This window comes from Myxocyprinus asiaticus, chromosome 47, assembly GCF_019703515.2.
Source record: "Myxocyprinus asiaticus isolate MX2 ecotype Aquarium Trade chromosome 47, UBuf_Myxa_2, whole genome shotgun sequence".
Taxonomy (NCBI): Eukaryota; Metazoa; Chordata; class Actinopteri; order Cypriniformes; family Catostomidae; genus Myxocyprinus; species Myxocyprinus asiaticus.
The window spans coordinates 8,373,988-8,398,069 of record NC_059390.1 but is presented as its reverse complement, the minus strand read 5'-3'; the positions used below and the strand labels follow the sequence as shown (position 1 = coordinate 8,398,069).

Here is a 24,082-nt window from a genome sequence, read left to right as displayed (position 1 = left end):
CAAATGAAGATCGCGATTAATCGGAAATACAATATTTTAACTTTGATTTCATGGGGTCTTAAAGGTCTTTCTGAGGTTTTCCTTATTACAGATTTTACAGATATGCCAGGGCCAGTGACGTGACGGTAATCTTTTTGTCCAGATCTATTAAATTATTCAAAAATAAAATACATAAAAAATGCAATTCACACAGGACAATTACTTGAATGTTGTCTATGATGAACATGTTTTGAGTTCAAAGTCACTGATTTGTTTTTCTGGGACTTAAAGTAAAAAATGTCATGTGGTGTAACCACACAGAGACAGTAAAATAATAATAATAAAAAAAATAAAAATAAATGTAAATGCTTAAAACATGACTGATATGACCCTTTTAAGCACTGTCTTGTTTGTTGTATGGATGTAAGTGTTTATAGTTTGACAGCAACATTATAAATGATCATTAAAAATAAATAAGCAATATTTTAGCTCTGTATACTGAGGAAGTTCATTTGGAAAAGTAAGTTTCTGGTTAATTTAATCAATATGAAGTTTATTGACTAGGTTTTGCTTTAAATATATCTTCAATTCCTTTTGAAATCTCTCTTTTTTTTGCCTGTATCATATTCTATTTTAAAATCAAATTGCTTTGTTCAAATCAGATTGACCTGTTTCATTTCGTACTTTAAAATATTTCATTTACCACTATTCAAGCTTTTGGTGCAAAAATGTAAAATCGCTATATTCAATACAGCACACTCCTTCAACATGAACAATATAAGAAATATAAAAATAGATATCTCTCAGTTAAAGAACATTTCTCAAAGTCTCATTGAAAGCTGAAAATTTTGAGAAAAGAAATGTTATGAGTAAGTGCAGAATAGTCTATGTTAATATTTATTTAAAAAAAGCAGAGAAACAATTAGTTAATTATTCATATTTTCATAACTCCACCAAATCAATGTCATGTGGTGAAAACTTCTAGATATTCACGATTCAAAAATTCAAGATGTTTTTAAAAAATATATATTATTTAACCTTGAAAAATGTGTTTGAAAAAATAAAATAAAATAAAAATAAAAAACATTATTAAGTTACATGAGTTACATGTACACTGTCATGTATTCAAGATGCAAAGAAAGTACTTAAATAATTTTTCCTTTGATGGTTACACCACATGACATGTTGAAGTCATTAAATCCATTTTATTTTGTAGAAAATGCTATAAAAAATTTTTTTTTTAATGTATGAAATCAAATTAGACACAAAGATTACATTTCTTCAAACTTGACGTGTGTTTTCAATTAGATTTTTTAAATGATTTCTCATTTTTATCACCTCGGACAACCTTATTTTTCAATGACCTGCCATCCTATGTTGTATTTTGTTAAAGCTGTCTTTTTGTGTTTCCTTATCCTTATGAATCATACCAATTTACAAAGGAAAACAAGTCGCAATATGTGTGTTAATGTGTATCTTTATATCAGTATCTGGGTGTGCGTTGTTGGTAGAGGCTGTGAGTGTGGCCAACGAAGCAGGAGATGCTCTAAAGTGGGCCATTCTTATTCAAAAGTCTGCTGTGTCCCTCAGAGACCCGCTTCTGCCAATGCAACTGTTTAAATCATGGGAGAACGATATATAACTTAGTGCAATTCCACACCTCTCTTTCTCTCCCTCTGTTTTTCCACAGGGTAGATCCGTTACCCCACGATGCCCCCAAGCCCCCTGGCTATACGCGCTTTGTCTGTATCTCAGACACACACTCTCGCACTGACACCATTCAGATGCCATACGGTGACGTCTTACTGCACGCTGGAGACTTCACAGAGCTCGGCCTGCCCAGCGAGGTCAAGAAGTTTAACGACTGGCTCGGTGAGGTGTTTTTTGTTTCTTCCTATAGCCTCCTTATGAACCTGTGTGCCAGTTCTTTTTGTACAGACATTTTTTGCCTGCTGTTTGCAACAAAATCAGATAAGTTTGAATTTTACATAAAGTAGCTTACTTTTGAAAGGAGAAATACAGAATAAAATTTTTTGGGGGATCTATCCCTTTAAATGTACAATGAAACATACCGGTACTTAAATTGCAGAACTCAAAACGTCCTCCGCAGTCCAAAAAGACCTTTTATTGAAACAAAGATGCTAAAATGACTTTCATCTTTCTGACAACGGATAACTCAATACTTTAACACATAACTAACCATATTGTTACAGTCACAGGTAATAAGGAGGCAGTAAAATAGATACTATTATTTTTAAACACTCACATTTGCATAGAAGTATTAAATGTGCAAAAGCAATAGAATTGACCGTTTAATTCTAAGGGTTAGCGAATGGGTGGAAAAATGGTTATGGAAAAACTAAATGATGTTTTTGGTGAAAAAAAACCTTGACTAACAATGGGCCTCAGGAGGAAAAAATGCTTCAAACATGACTGATATGACCCTTTTAAGCACTGTCTTGTTTGTTGTATGGATGTAAGTGTTTATAGTTTGACAGCAACATTATAAATGATCATTAAAAATAAATAAGCAATATTTTAGCTCTGTATACTGAGGAAGATCATTTGTAAAAGTAAGTTTCTGGTTAATTTAATCAATATGAAGTTTATTGACTAGGTTTTGCTTTAAATATATCTTCAATTACTTTTGAAATCTCTCTTTTTTTGCCTGTATCATATTCTATTTTAAAATCAAATTGCTTTGTTCAAATCAGATTGAAATGGTTTCATTTTGTACATTTAAAAGTTTTCATTTATCACTATTTAAGCTTTTGCTGCAAAAATGTAAAATCCCTATGTTCAATACAGCACACTCCTTCAACATGAACAATATAAGAAATATAAAAAAAATGTATCAAAATATTTGGATTATACTCCTTTGAATAACAATGAGAATTTAAGGTTTAAAGTATCATGCAGACAATCAGTAACATTTAAAGGTCATAGCAATGACTTAATGCTTTAGTTGCAGTGTATTGTACCTCTACAGGAAACATAGATGAACTGAGATGAGGAAGACAAAACTTAAAAGCAATAATATACACAATCAAAGAGCTGGTTGGTGTTTATCATTTCTTTTTCTTTTTTTCGGGAGGGGAATATAGCAAGCAGGAGATCTGAATGGATGGATATAGGTTAGTCAGCAGGGTGCAGGAGACACCAGTCGGATTAAGACTCCCTTGCGTCTGTCTCTTCTTCTTTCCCTTTATTTATTCCCTCCTGTCCTGCGTCTCTCTTTCTCTCTGGTGCGTCGTCCTGTGCCAGAAAGTAAGTTCTCGCGTTTGTTCTCGCGTTTGTCTCTGTATAAATATTTATAACGTTGTTCATTTTCTCATCTCTGTATCTTTGCTTCTGTGTATCTGAAAGAATGCGCTGCGCACATGCATTCTCACCAGTAATGGAATATCATCCTGTGCCTCAAAATAAGCATTACAGTCTGAAAGCTAAATACAGTGGAGGTCTCAACGTGCATGAAGGGATTCAATTTTTTATTGGGAACACTTTACAATAAGGTTCCATTAGTTAACATTAGTTAATGCATTAGGTATCACGAACAAACAATGAACAATATATTATTTACAGCATTTATTAATCTTAGTTAATGTTATTTAATAAAAATACAATTGTTCATTGTTAGTTCATGCTAGTTCGTAGTGCATTAACTAATGCTAAAAAATACAATACAATACATTACTTTTAATATGTAGAATTGTGTAGTGAAAATAACATTAACTAAGATTAATAAATACTGTAAAAGTATTGTTCATTGTTAGTTCATGTTAACTAATGTTAACTACCTTATTGAAAAGTGTTACCAATTTATGTATCAGGTACATATTGATAATGCACATTTTTGGTTGCCATTTGCATACTATATATACAGTAGTCTTTTAGTTTAGCAATTATTGTGCATTGGTGCGCTCTTTTTATATACATATATATATATATACATACATACATACATACATACATACATACATATATATATATATATATATATATATATATATATATATATATATATATATATATATATATATAATATATCCGATTTTTTTTACAGCTACATATGAAAACTGTATCATTTTGTGATTATATGTTTCATAATCTGAAATAACTGCAGTATTGTCTCGTTAGTGTTAATGAGTTAATGTGAATGAGGAAGCAAATAGCAGATTTCTGCTCAACCATGTAATTTGAACAAGGCAGAAGAAAAACTGTTAGGAAGTACAGATGTTCATGAATTAACTGTGTTAATGTATGGATAAGTAGTAGAAGTGTTGGTCGTGCAGTAGGAGCTGTGTGATTGTAAGCATCTGTAGCTTGCTCTTGCTCATTATATCGGTCATGCAGATTTGGATCCTTTGTTTTGTCATGCTAAAGGAACCAGGAACGGCATTTGTATCTTCTAATCTACTGTTTCCTCGAGGCTATCTCTGACTGGAGAACACAAGATCCAATAAATAATCCTCAAGCAAGAACTGTCTAACAGAAAGATCTGAAATGAATTCCTAGTAATCACAAATTATACTACAACCATCTTGAGATCATAGACATAGGTGAAATGGACTGATTCTGGGATGGGGGTTCTGCTCAAGAATACAAATCAATAGTTTTAGCAAGTTTGTGTGGACTGCAGTAGTAGCCAAATTCTTTTGGAGGTAAGTTTTGCTTTCTTTAGCACTTTAATAATGTTTTTTCACAGTCGTAAGATTTTATCTGCGAGTTTTAGGAACAATAGTATTTTTCAATTGATACACTAAATTGTGTATGTGTGAAAATGTTAAAGTCAGTATAAAGTCAAAACAGACTCTCTTTCCTTTCTTAAGACACGCTCCTAGTCTTATTTTGAAGGATAAATCGGAATATCCTGATTCACTCTGAAAAAGGAATGCCACAGTGTGAGTTTTTGACGTTATAATTACCATCTGAGAAAAAAATCATGGTTAATCGGTTTTAATGATCTGCAAATTTTTCTATTATGCGACTGTAGCCTGCTGAGGCAAACTAACCATCAACAACCATGTAATCATATCACAACTGACTGTGCTTTAAGACACGGAAGGGATATACAGTATGAACTCATACAATAGGATAACTGAAAAATACTATATACAACAAATAAATAGACTAAGTAATTATAATATTTAACTAACTATTAAAATTGTAAAGTAAAAGCCGGTCCAATATAAAGCAGCACAACATCGCTTAAAGGGTTAGTTCACCCAAAAATGAAAATTCTCTCATCATTTACTCACCCTCATGCCATCCCAGATGTCTTTGACTTTCTTTCTTCTGCAAAACACAACATTTTTTTTTAGAAGAATATCTCAGCTCTGTAGGTCCATACAATGCAAGTGGATGGTGATCGGCACTTTAAAGCTCCAAAAAGCACAGAGAATCATAGTAAAAGTAATCCATACGACTTCATGGTTAAAATAATGTATTCTAAAGCGATATGCTCGCTTTTGGTGAGAAACAGATCCATATTTGCGTGTGTTTCACTATAATTGTTTACTTCCTGTTGCTCTCCAATGCACGTACATGAGCAGAATCAGTTCATGCAGCATCTGACATGATACAACCGGAAGTGCAGCTCGATTTGTTTCCAAGAGAGCGCTTTTCACAAGCTTCATTGGTTTTTCTTTCATTTGAACATGCGCTTACATAACGCAAGATGCAGCGTGACCTAATTCCCCTCATGAACACACATTGGCGAGTGACCGGAAGTAAACAATTATAGTGAAAAGGACTCAAATATGGATCTGTTTCACACCAAAAGTGATCGTATCAACATTCATTTAACCACTGTTAATATAAACTGTATAAACTGAGTCATATGGATTACTTTTACTACGTTTGTCTGTGCTTTTTGGAGCTTTAAAGTGCTGATCACAATCCATTTGCATTGTATGGACCTACAGAGCTGAGATATTCTTCTAATATATATATATATATATCTATATCATAGATTTATATATTATAAATATTTATATATTTAATATTTTTGCCACAAATACAACATTTCTTGGTTTTAATGTAGTTTCTAAATTCTTATGGTTAATTAACTGTGACATTTTTAGTAGTGATTAATAGTGAAACACTACAATAGTCACATTACAGAGTTCAAATGACTTGCGAATGGCATTTCATGTTGATTTTAAATGTCAATCTGTTGTTGTGTTGTTTTTTAGCATTATTTTTCTATGCAAAAGCCACTGTGTGAAGGCCAGAGCTGGGAAGGGGAGCCTTAGTATAGTTTTCCTCTCCCTCTCTTTCTCTCAGGTCAGGGGAGGCTTGGTAGTTCCCCTGTCTTGTTCTGTCCTGTCCATATTATGAATAATAGATTAGCCCAGTGGTGATGTGACAGCTGCGTGGGTTGTGCAAGTGTGTGGGGCGGAAGAATCTTGGGAGAAAAGTTTACACCTTTCTTACTCCTTTCTTTTCCCTCTCTCTTCTCTCAACTTTGGAATTTTCCCCCATTCTATCTCTCTGGTCTCTATCTGGAGAGAAACCATCATGAAACTTTAATGTGCTCTCCCTCTTTCTTCCTTCAAGCTCTACAGCTCTCTTCTTTTTGCAATTTTTTCACCCTGCCATGGGTTTACTCAGCTGAAGGTTTAGCTGTGGATTATTAACAAGGAAGCTTGACACTCGTTACAATTTTTCACTCAAAAGTAAAACAGATACTTAGACGATGATGGCATTTTTGTGTAGATTTGTGGCTCAATTTTTTGTGTGAATGGATATGTGTGTGTGTGTGTGTGGTAATTTGTGTTAAAATCTCTTTCATAGTGACTTTTTTTCTAATCCCTTTCTAAAGGTCATGGACCGTTTTTTGCAGTTTAAAGAAGTTAGTTTGTGCTGGTTATTTACATGATGATTCAAAGAAATCGCAAAGAGTATAAATTTAATTACAACCAATGCTTATGATAAAATCAAATGAATTACAATGTCTCTGTTGTTGATATACAGTACAGGTCGATATACAGCTTCCGTTATGCTCTCACTTGTCCATTGCCACCTGTGTTTGTTTGTGTGACTAAATTCTTAATATGCATGCATGGATGGTGGGTGCCTGTTATAATAAGATGTTTACATTTCACATGGATACATGAAGAAACGCTAAGGTAACACACACTGTTTTTGTTTTTGTGTAAGTTGGCAGAAAGATTCTTCACTTCACTTCAAAAGCATCATCCCTGTTGAGTCTGGTAAGACCTAAAAAGAAGGAAGAGGGAGAGCTGAAGGGTTGTAATTAGTTACCAACAAATACTAGAGAAATCTAACGTCAAAATATCAAACAAAGGGACTTCTACAAAAAAATGGTGCTAGACCTTTTGTTTGAACGAACTTTACTTTTCTGAACACTTTTCATTTTTGCAATTACTACAAACTGGTCAAGGTCATTTTAGTGGATGTATGAAGTCAGTTTCACTTGAACACGTTCATACAATTTAATTGTGGCTGTAAAAAGTGTCAAAATACTTAATGGAGCTGTATACCTACACTATACATAATATACTTACATTGTCCACTTGTTCTCTGAAAACCTCATATCTTAGAATCACGTTACTATGCCTACATTTTTGCAAAATGATTTTTACATGGCTCGTTGTCGTATTGCATCAGTTTCCTGGTGGAAAGAACACTAAAAGCACTAATAAAGCAAAGACTTTTATTTACTTTCACACAAATCATAAATAAAATGGCAGATTATCAGTTCATAAACACTTTTCAGTCTGTTCTTCTCAAAATTTTATCTTATGACATCTAAACATATTATGTTATGTTGTGGCTAAATTTCTTTGTGTTGTGGCTTAATTTCCTTGTTCTGTAGCTTAATTTATTTGTTTTGTGACTTAATTTATTTGTGTTGTTGCTTAATTAATTTGTGTTGTGTCTTAATTTGTTTGTATTGTGGCTAATGTTCTTTGCATTGTGACTCAATTTTGTTGTGTTTTGGCTGAAATTATTTGTGTTGTAGCCTGATTTTTGTATGTTGTGAACTTTGTTTACTTTGTAAATGTCATTGTTCTGCACCTCTGCGCCACCGTACTTTTACCATGGTGCATGATTTATTACATTTGGTAAGCAGCCAAATGTAAGGTATTACATTTTAGCATTTGCATTACAAAACCAACTACATTTTAAGCATTATCGAGTTGTATGGTAGCTCAACTGATGCAAAGGATCAAACTCAAACTTCGAAGAGCACCTCAGCCACGACCCGAGCGCTGAATGTGTCATAGAAGCACCACAAAATTACGTGGTTGCTTTAGCAATTGCATTTTTTTCATCCCAAATTTGCTTTTTATGACACTATCAGCTAGGTTTTGCTTTGAGGTTTAGGATAGGGAGGCAGGTTTTTATTGATTTAAAACTGGATAGAGAATTAACCTTAAAAATCTTGTCTGTTTGGGAGAACATTTAACTTGTTTTTAGCACCACACAGTGGACATTTCACCTCAAAACCACTGCGATATGTTGAATCACGATGTAATTTTGCAAAAAATGTCAACATATTCACGTAATTTTCATGAGATCGGGCTGCTGGAAACCGTTCTCATCTGAATCAGCAAAACCAACCAATTAGCATTGCCACTATCTCTGTTTTTGATATCCGTCTCTAATCAAGAGTTATTCTTATGCCTGACCTAAAAAGCCTAATTTAATTCAGCAATATTTTAGTTAAAAACTCATCAGAATATGAATACCGAATAATGAACGTGGTGATAAAGAATTAATTGAGAGAACAGTTGTAAAGAAAGCCACTCTAATGTGTCATAGTGCATGAAATATGTATCAATAGTCCATACACACTTTACCTGAAGTATAAGATGGAAATTGAAATGCTATTTATTCATATTTTGCCCCAATTTGACAAAACCTCATGTATTCTCAAAAGCTGTGCATGGGGATGGGGGCGTGGTCATGTGTCTGTTTGCGGAGAGAGGGAATGGTGTGGCTCGTCAAGCTGATTGGCATGAATTTTAACAGCTGTTTCTCATTACAGTGATGGCGGAGAGAGCGCTTAAAAGCAGCCAAACATGCCAGAGAAGACAGAGAGAGAATGAGTCGAGTGTGCCACATTGGCGTCTGTTTATATTGAGTGTTTGATCTACTGAGTATTGTTAAGAAGTTTGTTTATTTTGAGAGTGTTAATTATTGAACTAAGTGAACGCATCAAAAAGAATGCATACACTGTACACAGAGGCAAAGAAAATAAAAGCATGTCACTGCTCCCCGTCTCCTCCTTTCTACACCCCAACCCTGACGTTGTGTCACACTGATGCTGAAACCCAGGAGAAATTCAGGGAGATACGTCATCATGGAATTCTCATCACTGGGTGAGGTAATCAAGAACTGTCAAGCCGTGGCTGGAGCAGGAACAGCGTTTCCAACTCCTGCTCCATGCCCAAGCGGAGGACAGACAAGCATTCCGGAGCCTGATCAAACATGAGGGGGTTGCTGCTGCGGCCCCGGAGCCCACCTCGGCTGTCCAACCGGTCACCCTCGTCAAAATGGGGCCGGCCGATGATCCCAAAGCATACCTTGACCTCTTCGAGAAGACAGTTGAGGTGTGGGAATGGCTGCCCGACCAGTGGGCGGCCCGACTGTTGCCACTACTCTCTGGGGAAGTGCAGCTTGTGGCCCAACAGCTCCTGTCTCCTGCTAACTCTGTCTCTCTCTGCTATCCCTCCCAGGTTGGCAAGCCCGGTCCCACGGGTGTGGTGCGGGGATCCAGGACATTTCCAGGACTGTTGTCCAGTAATGGAGTTGTGCACTCTGGTCCGGATTTCCGATGATCCACAGGCCACCCCTGATCGAGCTGGGCCATATCATATGTACCCAGGGGGATACATATCAAGCTTTGGTGGATTCTGGCTGTTCTCAAACCTCCATCCATCAGCGCTTGGTACAAGATGGGGCATTGGGCACAAATAGTCGGGTGAAGGTGCGGTGTGTGCACGGGGATATTCACACGTATCCGGTGGTTACCATTGAGATACTATTTAGGGGGAGAAAAAATAGAGTGGAGGCCGCGGTTAATTTCCGCCTCACCCATCCACTGATTTTGGGGATGAATTGGCCTGATTTTAAGAATTTATTAAGGGAGATATGTGCGGATAGGTCCTGTGAAATAATGTCTCGGACGTGCAATGATATGGCTGGAGAGGCATTGCCAGGGCCGTCTTCGTCTGCTCTGTGTCGAAGTGACGCAAGGGAGGGAGTCCCCGCCCTCAGGGAGTTCCCTGAAGGGGATTTCCCTCTAGAGCAGTCAAGTGAGAGTAATTGATGGTCAACAGCTCCAACCTAACGTCGTGCTCGCATACCCATATTTTTCAATTATCAAAGATTGGTTGTATCAAGTGATGCAGGACACTCAAACAAAAGAAAATACAACCCAGTTATTAGTCCCGAAGAGCTGTCGGGAAGCTCTCTTCCAGACGGCTCAGCATAATCCATTTAGGACAGGAAAAAACACTCAACCGAATAATGGCCCGGTTTTTTTGGCCGGGCCTTCATGGGGACGTTCGCAGGTGGTGTGCGCCATGCCGTGAATGTCAGTTGGTGAATCTACCGGCCACCCCAAAAGCGCTGTTGCGCCCTCTACTGCTAATCGAGGTACCCATTGAAAGAATTGGTATGAACCTCATCGGGCCATTAGAACGGACCGCATGTGGGCAATGCTTTGCATTAACTCTGGTGGACTATGCATAAGCAGTGCCCCTGCGCAACATCTCAGCACGTAGTGCTGCGGAGGCACTCTTCAGAATAATCTCCCGAGTGGGGATTCCAAAAGAAATCCTCACTGATCAAGGCACTACATTTATGTCAAGAACACTATGCGAACTATACGAATTATTAGGTATTAAATCTATTTGCACAAATGTTTACCACCCACAAACAGGTGGGTTGGTGGAATGATTTAATAAAACCTTGAAAAATATGATTCGTAAGTTTGTACACGAGGATGCTAGAAATTGGGATAAATGGCTTGAACCCCTGTTATTTGTAGTTCGAGAGGTCCCACAAGCCTCCACAGGGTTTACCCATTTGAGCTGCTGTATGGGCGTTGGCAGCGTGGCATGCTCGACGTCATACGGGAAGCTTGGGAGGAGGGACCTTCAAACAGCAAAAATGAAATTCAGTACATTCTTGATCTTAGAGCAAAACTCCACACTTTGGGTCAACTAACACAGGGGAATTTGCTCCAAGCTCAGGAACGTCAAAGCCGACTGTATGACAGGGGTACTCAACTATGGGAATTCGCACCAGGAGATAAAGTGCTTGTATTACTGCCCACCTCAATCTCTAAATTATTTGCCAAGGGGCAAGGGCCCTTTGAGGTCACACAGCGAGTCGGAGATCTTGATTATGAGGTTAAGCGAACAAATAGGGGTGGGCACGTCAAGTTTACCACCTCAATCTCCTAAAATCTTGGAGGGAGACTGTCCTCGTGTCCTTGGTGATGGTAGTCCCAGAGAGGGCAGAGCTCGGGCCGGAGGTGACTCTCAAACATAATCAGTTTACCCCGGCCTAGTGTGGTGACCACCTCTCACCGTTGCAGCTCACAGACGTGGCTTAAGTTGAAGCGGAATTCGCAGACATGTTCTCGCCTCTCCCCGGTCACACAAACCTCATAGAGCACCACATCGAGACCACCCAGGGGGTGGTGGTTCGTAGCTACCTCTATCGCCTTCCTGAACACAAAAAAAGGTTGTTCAGTAAGATTAGAGGCAATGCTTGACATGGGCGTAATAGACGAGTCGCACAGCGAGTGGGCCAGCCCGGTGGTTCTGGTACCTAAGAATGCTGCCCCGTCCTGAGTCGGGTGGTGGGGATATGTGGGGATGGGGGCATGGTCGTGTGTCTGTTTCTGGGAGAGAGGGAGTGGTGTGGCTTGTCAAGCTGGTTGGCATGATTTCTAACAGCTGTTTCTCATTACAGTGATGGCGGAGAGAGCCCTTAAAAGCAGCCAAATACGCCAGAGAAGACAGAGAGAGAACAAGTCGAGTATGCCGCGTTGCCATCTGTTTATATTGAGTGTTTGATCTACTGAGTATTGTTAAGAAGTTTATGATTATTTTGAGAAAGTTCACTAATTAACAAAGTGAAAGCATCAAAAAGAGTGCATACGCTATACAAAGAGGCAAAGAAAATAAAAGGCTTGCCTGAAGCGTGTCACTGCTCCCCATCTCTTCTTTCTACACCCAAACCCTGACGTTGTGCCACGCTGTGATTGTCCATTTGTGTTCCACAATACACCATGATAACAATTTATTGGATAAATGCGCAGTTATACACTTTGCAGATACTTTTTCAGTCAGACAGCTTACTAGGAAGTGCACAATATCACGTAGGTGGCAAATGTCTGCGGCATTACATAGATAGCCGCAAACACACACACAGAAACACACACGATGCAAGAGAGCTCAGTAACTCTCTTGAATGAGCTCTGAGTTTTGGAGGTTGGAGGATTTGCTCCATCAAAGTCAGGAGACCACCCACCAGACTAGAAATGACAATAGCACTCAAATCTGGACACTTCCTCTGGGCTTATGTATAAAGCCCTGCTTCTAACGATCCATAGAGTATACACACACATACACACAAATATGGCAGTGTTGCAGCTCACAAGACATGTTTGAGAGCGAGAGAGATGTTTTCTATGGCGTATACGTGTGTGTTTGAGTTGTTGAACATACAGTTCTGTCTGCATGTATGTGTCTGTGTGGGCATGCACGGGCCTGCATTCATTCGCTTTAATTGCACTCTTTTTGAAGTGTAAGTACATAAAAGAATAGAAGCTGTTGTCACTCAGATTTACAGTGAAATTTAAGGTATTGTCAGCTTGAAAGTGCTTTTGAAATCAAAGACAAAGGGCACAAGAAGATAGAGACTAATAACAACAAGCAGCGCACATTCAGCCGTGTGTCCGGATTCGGTGTTTGGAGAAAAATCATCATTCTTTTTTTTCCATATCGTTTCCCCACTCCCTCACATCACAAAAGCGGTGGACTCGTCTTTCTTTCCATCCTCCCTCTTGTTGCCTTTTTGTATTTGTGTGATTGATTGCTTCCAAAGACTTTTTCTTCTTCTTCTTTTTTTTTTTTTTTTTTTGCTTTGTGTTTCTAAGAGAATGACTCCATTGTAAAATGGTGATTTTTCTCTGCAATTTTACCTTTGAAGAAGCCGGGCCGTTTGTGGAATCTATAAGAGAGCGAGAGAGTGAGAGAGAGAGAGCGCAAAATGGGCGCACAGAGATGAACATATGCACTGGGAGATTTCACACTTTTGCAGTGCCTACACATGTATTGGAAACTGATGGCGCACACCATAAACACAATATGGAATAGTTATCTTTTTTTGGATATGAAGAGGCACATTACAAATGACTTTATGTTGTGAGAATATAGAGGAGGAGGGGATCACAAAATAAACCATGACATTGTGATCAAGCCACCAACACAAAACAGAAGAAAACATCAAAGATCAGTTGCCATTAATAAAATGTTCACACATTTCACTCCTTCTGCCATGCCCAGATGAACAGTACTTCCATGAAGATCAAACTTTTATGAGAAGCTCTCCTTTGGCTGACGTTTTGTTCTTATAACATAATATTTAGAATGGATAGTTTGTGAATAGAGACGCAGTGCTTGTTTCTCCCCTCATGGCCTGACCTCTGTTTTTGTTCATTGTATTTTTTGTACTTTTTTTCCACTGACACTGAAGTGCCAGCTTTACAGGTCAAAGACAGAGTTTGTGCTACAAATATCTGACAAACTGAGTTGTACAATTTCCACCATGGTCCATTTTTTCCCTTCATATTAGTCTTTCTTTTCCCTGACAAGGAGTACATTCAATATTGTCTCGATGTAGTCAACATTTTCAGTTATTGAAAATGACAATGCATGGACGAGTCTGATGAAACAGGTGTTCTATTTAATAATTTGCAGAGTTTGGGAACGTACTTTCTTATAATTGTGTTATTTTTTACTGTCTGACAGCAGCAGAGCGCTCTGGCAGTCTTTCTCACACATGCAGCGCGAGCGAGAGTGATAGACAGACAAAGTGTGCGCTGCCGCTCAAAGCCAGAAAAATCACGTAAGGACACGTTGAGATGGTTAATATGAAAACTGATGTGCTGTACCAAATGGACAGAATGATAGGCCTGACTGTAGAGAGCACCTCAAAATGAAGACAAAGCTAAATCCCAGACATTTTAGGCAATTTGGAAATCCCGGCCAGAAGCTTTCTTCAGGTCCGTAAAAGAGGACATGTCTGAGAATAAGAGGACGTATCACCCCAAATATGTACAAATAATATATACAAATTAAATACTACTCTTTGCATTTAAATTTTTTTATTTTTTATTTTTGCAAATAAAACTTTAAAATATCACATATCAGTATTGTGCTGTTCGTTCAAGTAACGCAATCCACTACATTCTACATGAATATGTCCATAGAAGACAGTGAAAGCACGGCTTCTGTGTGAGTCTTTAGCAGATACATGTACCATTAGATTTCAGGGGAGTAAAGATAAATGTTCATTAAACAAGAGGCTCTAAACCTGTAATTTTCGGTCCTGTCCAGATGCCATGATTCTTTGGGAGTCTATGGAAGCTTCATGAGCGCTATTTGCACTGGATCTGCATCCGATTGCCTAATGGACATAGGGCTTTCAATCTATGTATTTTTGTCATGTCAGGAAGCCTGGCTTCTCTATATGATGATTGGTCAAGCTCTCGGACTTTGCAACAATAATTGAAAAGGTAAAGTACATGATTGAGAGTGTATGAAATGTAAAAGCACTGCTGTCGAGTGCAGCATGTTCGGCGCATGACGATACATGCGTGGTTATTTGCAATCTGACAAGGTTGTAGCAAGGAATTCTGGGTCCCCTGACTGTATATTGCTCTGGTCCCCTTTCATATGAAAAAAAAAATACAGAATCGTTACCACCTTTTATCCCATTAGCTACGGCCCTGCAATCTGATGTAACACATTTATTTAATCTTTCATTATCTGATATTTTTCCTATTTTGGTGCAAAAACAGTTTTGAGCTTAGTTAATTTAATTTCAGTGTTTGAATAGTAGTTTGAGCAGCTTTTGGGAGCAACATTGCAGATGCCAAACACCACAGTTTGTGCTTCCCCACTTTTGAAAAGCACATGGCTGCATACCATGAAAATGAATAAATGGACATGAACTATTGATTTGAGGTCAAATAATTGTATTATGTGATAAGAAATTGATCAATCAGAATCAAGTATTCCAGAGGGCCGTGTAATAAAGAGGTTACAGTATATTGACAGGTGCCTGAGAAATTGATGTTGCATTATGAAGAGTTTGACATGCATTCAAAGATATCATATCAGATTACAGCAGAGAAAAGCAAAAGATAGAGCTGGAAGGAAGTTCATTACAAAAATGTCATGCAGGGAGGAGAGATAGAGACTATAAAAGATAGTAGAGCTTTGGCTTTACAAGAAGGCTTTAAATACCCAAGACTTCTGAAGCATCTGCCACACACACACACACACACCGGACTTACTCTATTTTTTGTCCCTCACAGACTCCCTGTGATGGTAAAATTGTGCTTACGGCTGCAGATTTTTAGAGGTGATGTGAAGTATTGTGTTTGTCTGTGTGTATGTGAAGTGTCAGACAAATTGCTGGTAAGTCACACGATGTAAGCATAAGTGTGTGCACGAGCTTGTCATGTTTTTTTTTTTTTTTTTTGTAGATCTCAACACCCACCACCCCACCACAACTCAACCCCCCAATCTTTCCTGCCCACAATTTAATTGCCATAATTGTCAAAACACAGGCTGACTGAACTCTCCGTCACACCTCAAACCTTACACTTCCTGACGCATCTCATCTCTTTTATGACACTTTTCAAATAAAGGGAACATGTCCAGATGTTTAGCGTAATTTTGCCTTGGATCCGCAGGGCTGCGGGAAGAGTGATTCGGAGAAAGGAGATTTGTGGGGACAGACTGTCTTTGTGTTTGTCAGGCATGGACAGGTCCGCTCCCCAGTGCCGTGAAAATTTTATAGAACTGTGAAAAATGGAGACAGAGATTGAATGGAGAGTAATAATATTTGTGCATTCTTGATGTCAAAATTATTAAGTGCCATATTAATTTCATTGTTTCTGAAAGGAGCTGAAAGCAAGTCCTTGAAGAGCCCTGCATCCCGTTCTGATGTATTGCGAAATTCTGCTAGCTGAAAAACTCCAGACGCTGTTACCAAATGTGCCAATACTTTATGCCTCTATGAAAATGGTGTACCTTACTGACAGGCCCACACAGAATCTGTGCCTGCAGAACTCTGTAGAAAGGACTGCAGGCTTCCACAGAATTTTACTGCCTGTCATTCACAGTGTTTTATACTCTGTGTTTGTTTAGTACATATTTTAGCTAATTTGATTATGCTGTCAGCTACCAATAAAAGTGTAGTACTCTCAGCTCCATTTAACACCTTTTACTGCAGATTTCCCCCCTTCCCAAATTCAGCACAGAATATGCATTAAAAGTGCATCTGGCTTTGGTTTTTGGCTGCAGGTTCGAACCGCACAAAGAGTAATCATTGAGCTATCACCATTTTGCCTTGATCAAGACATTTAACCCAACGTTGCACCAGAGAGACGGTTATGGAAAACCTGTTAGAGAATTTAACCGTGATTACCATGGGCCTCTGGTATAAAACTTTGTGTAGATTACATTCTAAAAGATTTTACTTAGGCACAAATGTTTTCATATTTATAAAATCGTACGTACGCCAGAACCTCAGCATAATTCCCTTTTTAAATCCCAGTTAGCAGAATATTGCTCGTACATGCACAAGCTTTATTCCCCACTACGTCTCCTTCCCGAAATAACCAATAGCGCTTACAACGCCTACTTTTACCATGCATAACCTTATTCGCATATTATTCCCATATGCGTATTGCCACCCAGGCACATGATGCTACTGCATTTAATGGTACAAGAAAATAGGAAAATGTGAGATAATACAGACTGTAAAGATCGTATGTGCCTATAAGGTAGATTCTCCTGCTAAAAATAGTTCTTAATCTTGTCTCGTTTTAGAATAAATTATCTAAAAATCATTCAAACAAGATAAATTTACCTGAAACATTATTTTATTAGATATTAAGACATGTTTTCAGAGAATATCCACCCCTTTAGCAAATTAATTTTGATTGTTGTAAGCATAAATCTTACCTAACTAATGCGACATTGCTTCTCATGTAATGTTTTTAATCATTTACCTTTTTGTTTTATATTCAACTTGCTGAATTCGAATTGCTGAATTGCAATGTTTTTTTTTTTTTTCATAATTTTTAGCTAGGCCAAGAACGCGGTTATCATAGTGCTTTGTCTGTCTGTTCATTTCATCTCTTGGCCATTGGGAGTCGCCAGTTTACATACACGAGTAAAAGAGTGTGTGGATGGTACACATATACAGTATTTACTCCAAGTTTGAATATACTGATTTTTCTGAATATACTGAGTTTAACTCTAAAATATCTGTTATAATTAACCCTTTTTAAATGTAATCTCTATAAAAAAATTTTTTTTACCTGGTAACAACAAATGAATGGAAAAGTCATGGAAATTAATTGGTCAAAAAGTGTAGTAATCCCGCTGTTACTTAAAGGAAAAGTTCACCCAAAACTGAAAATTCTCTCATCATTTACTCACCATCCCAGATGTGTATGACTTTCTTTCCTCAGCAGAACACAAACAAAGATTTTAAGAACAATATTTCAGCTCCATGTGCCCTCAAAATGAAAGTCAGACCTTTTGAAGCTCCAAAAATCACATAAAGGAAGCATAAAAGTAATCCATAATGCTCCGGTGGTTAAATCCATTTCTGCAGAAGCTATATAATATGTGTGGGTGAGAAACAGATCTCAATCCTTTTTTACTCTAAATCTCCACTTTCGCTTTACATCTGAAAGTCACATGTGGTGCCTGCTTAGTTTTACTTTCACATCTGAAAGTGAAGTTAAAGTGGGGATTTAGAGGAAACAATAACTTAAATATTGTTTTGTTTCTCACCCACACCTATTATACTGCTTCTGAAGACATGATTTTTGGAGCTTCAAAAGTCTGATCACCATTCACTTGCATTGTATGGACCTACAGAGCTGAGATATTCTTCTAAAAATCTTTGTTTGTTTTCTGCTGAAGAAAGAAAGTCATAAACATCTTGGATGCCATGAGGATGAGTAAATGATGAGAGAATTTTTATTTTTGGGTGAACTATCCCTTTAACATGATGTTCGATGGCAACATTGCAAAAACTTACTGTCATGGTTTTATGGCAAATAATTAAAAGATTATATTAATTTCACTTTCATCGTTAATGTAGCCTTCATAATGACACTATATCGTGACAGCTGTTTGCTCTTTCCACAGGCACTCTGCCCTACGAGATCAAAATCGTTATAGCCGGGAACCACGAGCTGACGTTTGATCAAGAGTTCATGGCAGACCTGATAAAGCAGGATTTCTACTACTTTCCCTCGGCCTCCAAACTCAAGCCGGAGAACTATGAGAATGTGCAATCCCTGCTCACCAACTGCATCTACCTGCAAGACTCTGATGTTACCGTCAGGGGTTTCCGTATCTACGGCTCACCGTGGTGAGTCTCACTCACTCTCTCTCTCGCTCTCTCTCTCTCTCTCTCTCTCTCTCTCTCTCTCTCTTGCTCGTTTTCTCAAGTCTTTCTCTCCTTCCTGTCACTGTGTTTGTCACCATATGTTGTTGTGTTGTCCCTTCCCCCTCAAGTCTTCCTTATTTTTTGCTCCTTCTCTTATTCTTTGTTTTTCTCTTTTTTGTTAACACTTCTTTTGCCAGCTTCCATGTCCTGTGATTTACCTCAGTGCAAGTGTGTGAATAAATGTGTGTGTATTACCAGTAATCAGGTATTTTTTAAGGGCTTGGTCCCCAATTAGCAGTGTGTGTTTGTCTCTAAACCTGTGAAAATGTTTAAAAAAAATCCTCAAAAGAATAGTAAAACATGATGAAACCACTTTGTGGAGATATCCCTAATAGGAAAATGGGAATCTAAATAATGTCTTATTTCTTATTTTACAAAAATAAACGTTGTGTTTTAGTGTTAGAGTCAGTTTAGTAGAATTGTTTTATCTTTAATATTTGTTCTTAATTTTATGCCATAAAATTTCATTTTCGTCAGGTTTTTCCAGGTTTAAATGACAAAATGCCACATTTTCAATGTGGTTTTGGACTTTTGGACCCCACTGTATGTAGAAGGTTGTGTGTATGTTTGTGTGTGGCCTGCCTCAGGTGTGTTTACTGACAGGCAGGTTCTGCAAATATGACAATCCCTATAAAACAGGCTAAGAACACCAACGATGATAAGTGTGTGTGTGTGTGTGTGTGTGTGTGTGTGTGTGTGTGGCTTGTCACTCTGACAATGTATACAGCAGTCATGAACCCATGAGCTAGATTAAAAACCACTAGCATTAATCCACTCCAATATGTCCTGATAGAAATACTCATCTTGTTGCCAGTGTGCTTGATTGTGTGTGTTTAAACCATACAGATCTAATAAAACATCAGCACTGCTGAGATCTGGTAATAGCATTCCACCATAGGGAAAGCCAGACAAAGTGCATCTCTTTCTCTCTCTTTTATCCTCTCCCTGTCAGTCCATCTCATCCTACATCCATTTGTCTCCTCCTGTCACTGTAGAGTCAGGGACGCTCCTCTACACTGGGGCAGAATGGCAAAAATCTCGTCTCCATGGAGATTTTGTTCTGGTGAACTTGATGGCTTTGTAGACCGAGCTCTGTAGAGTTGCCCATCTTTTTATCACTTCATTGTTTCATACTCTACCTCTTCATCTATCTATCTATCCAGTCTCCCACCTGGTAATGTGCTGGAGACCACAGCGGCATCAGTTTAATTCCTGTGTCCTCTGTCCTCACCATTCGTGTCACCTCTTGAGCCTTTCAGCAAAAATGTGCAAGAGGAATCTCTTTGGAAGTTTCTCAATACTTAATTTAAAAACATTTTTTTTTTTTTGGCAAATTACTGCTATTTGTGCATTGAATAAAACAAGGCATAAATGTGGGAAAGGTGCATATTTCATACTAGAACTATACTATATTATGCACCTTACAGCTAAAACAAAGATGTATGAAGGCATGTTAGGGGCCATTCATACCACATGTGATCTTGCGTTAGCAAAGCTAGACGGAGCATGATGGTGCCATTTAGACCAAATATGGTCTTGTGTTTAAAAAAGCCAGACGGAGAATGTTAGGGGCCATTCAAACCAAATGTGTTTTTGAGTTAAAAAGTTAGACAAAGCATGATAGGAGCCGTTCAGACTGAATGTGTTCTTGCATTAAAAAAGGTTAGATGGAGCATGTTGGAGTCGTTCAGGATGAACACGTTCTTGCGTAAAAAAAAAAAGGCTATATTGAAAATGTTACGAACTGCTTAGAACGAACACATTCTTGCGCTAAAAAAATCTGGATGGACCATGTTAGGGGCTGTTCAGGATGAACACATTCTTGCATTAAAAAAAGATAGATGGAGAATGGTCAGAACGAACGCATTCATGTACAAAAAAATCTGGACTGAGAATGTTAGGGACCATTCAGACCGAAAATGTTCTAATGTTAAAAAAGCTAGACGGAGAATGTTAGGGACCATTCAGAACGAACAGGCTCTTGCATTAAAAAAAGCTAATTGGAGCATGTCTTTGTCTGGCTGAAGTCTCGCCCTTCCTTTTGACCTGCTTGTGGGGTCACGGATAGCAGTTCAAACACATCTTGTCATGTCAATTCTTATTTGAGATTCTCTGAATCCATCTGCATAGACACTCTCTCTCTTTCTTCTTTACCGGCCTAAATGAGATCTTGGCACTCTGCTTTCTTTGCTAAACCCTGACTATTTGTAATGCGGTGATTCTGGAATGAAAAGAACTGCATGGGGGAAACATGTGGCATGTTTTGTGTTCTGCTGATGCTAATGCAAGTTTACAAGTCATTTGTCATCCGCAGATCGGCAAAAGCAGGGACACATGGTGCGTTCATGCTTATTTGTGTGCAAGTGTGTGTGTCTGTGTGTGAGCTGGTGTGGGTGGATGAAGTATTAAGGATGGCTGTCCCTTTCAGAGAGCGTGAAGCACAAACAATGTGAAGGACCCACTGCACATATCGCTTGAAGCCAAGACAAACACACACACACACACACACACACACACACACACACATACATGTTGATGGGGCTGTCCTTATGAGGACTCTCCATAGACATGATTTTTATAATGTACGAACTATAGATTCTATCCCCAAACCCTAACCCTACACCTAAACCTAACCCTCACAAAAAACTTTCTGCGTTTTTACATTTTCCAAAAAACATTGTTTAGTATGTTTTTTTTTTTTTTAAAGCGGAATTATGGGGACACTAGAAATGTCCTCATAAACCACATTTATAGCATTATGCCCTTGTAATTACCAGTTTGTAACCTAAAAAATTGTCCTCGTAAACCACCCAAACACACACACACACACACACTTTTCCCTCCATCTACTGTGTATACACAGACAGTTACTCACTGACACAGTGACAAGCAATGATGATGTGTAGACATGTAAATACACACACTTCCTGTGTGCCCTGCCCTGCGTTCTTCAGTGGGAAGCTGCTACTGTAGCTGAATGTTTATGCACCAGCAGTTAAAGAGCAGATACAAGGTAACTGAGAAAAGTGCTAGCATTTAAACACAGGAGATGAGAACGAGATTGCATGTAAATGCAGTGATCATCCAGCTTTTTTGGCAGAGAATATGATTGTGATGGTTTGCCGTTATATATGCGGAGTGTGATAAAACAGGATTACACATAGTGACATTTTTGGCAACTTTTATTGGAATAATTGACATAAAATGACAAGACTCATGACAAGTCGAAATAATAGATGGCAAAATTGTAAGAAATCGTTAGCTCATACTAGAGCTGCGCGATTAATCGTTAAAAGATCACAATTTCGATTCAGACACCCATGCAAACTTATTCCTAAATGACAACGATTCAGCTATGTATGCTAACGTTCCTGTGGCATGCCTTTGTAAGGTGGTCAAATTTAATTTTGAAATTCATTTTGAGACACATTTTTAAAGGGTGAAGTTCTTTTTAACTTGATATGGCATTTAAAAACAGTGCTCCTGCACGAGATGCTGAATTAATAAGAAACGCAACGGCCAAAGACGTTAGTCTAGCTCACTGCAGGGTGCCGTGATGACTGGCTAAGGGGGGCCACGAAATCTCTGCTCAGTTCAATATTTTAATAGCTACCGATGCTAAAATACAGGCAGAATCAAGATCTGACTCAATTCGGTACCCACGTGCAGTTTGCTTTCAGCTGGCTACTTTCAAACTCTCACATGCGTATGTCTGCCCGTGCGCTCATGTCCTTTGATGAATGCAGCTACGTGCATGAACAGCCAAATGCTCTTTTTTTAGTCAAAATGCCCCCCTTGACGTGATATTAATTTAGACACAGCTGTTAATATAAGCAGACGGGGGGACCAGTGCCCCCGTGTCATTATGCCTGACCCCAAGTGGCCCCCCTAAATTGGAGTGGTAGAATGGTAAGAGTGGTATTCTCATTTTCCATCCCACTGAGAATTATGTGACCCCACATCGTAATAAATAGACCAATCAAATTATATTTAAAAAAAACATCAATGCATTATGACTGCATAATATAATTTAGCAGGGTAAAGTTTAATTTAAGTTCAATTCTGATTAAATATTCGCTTATGGTTCATAAGAGATCGTCTGAAAAGTCCACACACTGTGCTAAAACGTCAGTGGTGTCCAAGTGTTCAATGCAACTGCCATGCATGTTCTGTCTTAACACTTTTACACATTTTAAAGATTGTAAATTGTATGCACAACTTACACTTTAATCGAATTAATTAATGATTGAATACTTGGACACCTCCAACGTTTTTGTGCTGTGGGTGTAATTTTCAGACGGTCCCTTACAAGCGCTGAAAGCCCATCAGAGCGTTTGTAGGCATAATTCTCCAGCTACAACAAGTGTTGACTGTTTGAGTTCAATGTTTTATGCCTGTATGATATAGTCATATATTCTTTAACGTAATTGTGCTAATGATATAGTTGTAAAATTGTCGGCTCCAGAGAGCATGAGTGGGAGAAACCAAATGTCAAACGAATACAACAATAGTCAACAACATCTGGAGATAAGGTAGAAGTTCAGCATTAGTTTCGCATCTTTGGACCTGCCAGCTCCAGTTTCAGTTCTACTTAATGTGGATTATACAGTACGTGCTGGTGTAAATGTAAGTTTAATTAAGTTACTTTTACAGCGCAATTTCCCACGCTATTATCACAAAACCCGATCTGGATCTGACCGAGCCCAATTCGTTAGAGATCGCTCTTATTTGGCAAGCATTCATTATAAAACATTTTTTTGTATGTGGATCCGTCAGGTTTTCATTTCTGGAACAACATACAGTACACAGTTATGCTATTTATAATGAGGTATTTTTTTCCCCACTGTCTTTAATGTTTTGCACTGTACAATGCAGAAACAAGACAAATGTAGAGCAACAAGTTTGGCAAAACAAACAATGAAGTGACTCGAAACAGCATGCAGGAATAGATGTAAAGAAACAGGTATGAAGAAACAGCAGCTAGCATTATATGTGGGCACACCACACCTGCAATGGCAAATTTATTATGAATACACTTAAAAACATAAAATTGGAGCCCTTTATAAACACCCTGCTAAAGCCCAAATAAATGCCTTACCTTCAGTGAGAAAGGCTCTTACACACTAAGCTCACCACATCAACGCACTTCAACCTAATAATATATACAGATTAACATTGGTACTGTTGGGTACAGATGCAAGAATAAAAAGCAAACGCGCAACTAACCAGGAGAGAGAGAATGTCTCTTGGAAACGTAATGCAGGAGAAGCACTAAATAGTTTACAGGGAGGATAACAAACACAACGTCCTCTTTATGAACACCATTTATCAATCAAATACTTAACGTGCGGCG

The 24,082-nt window shown here is 38.2% G+C and overlaps 1 protein-coding gene across 2 annotated transcripts in view; it reads left to right on the top strand.

Annotated features, from left to right (window-relative positions):
• The window catches only part of LOC127436696 (metallophosphoesterase domain-containing protein 1), a 69,191-nt gene that overhangs the window by 4,966 nt on the left and 40,143 nt on the right, over positions 1-24,082 (top strand). For both annotated transcript variants that reach the window (XM_051691000.1, XM_051691001.1), the window contains exons 3-4: positions 1,670-1,851; positions 18,426-18,651. In XM_051691000.1, coding sequence (XP_051546960.1) covers positions 1,670-1,851; positions 18,426-18,651 — 408 coding nt within the window. The remainder of the gene's footprint in view (positions 1-1,669; positions 1,852-18,425; positions 18,652-24,082) is intronic.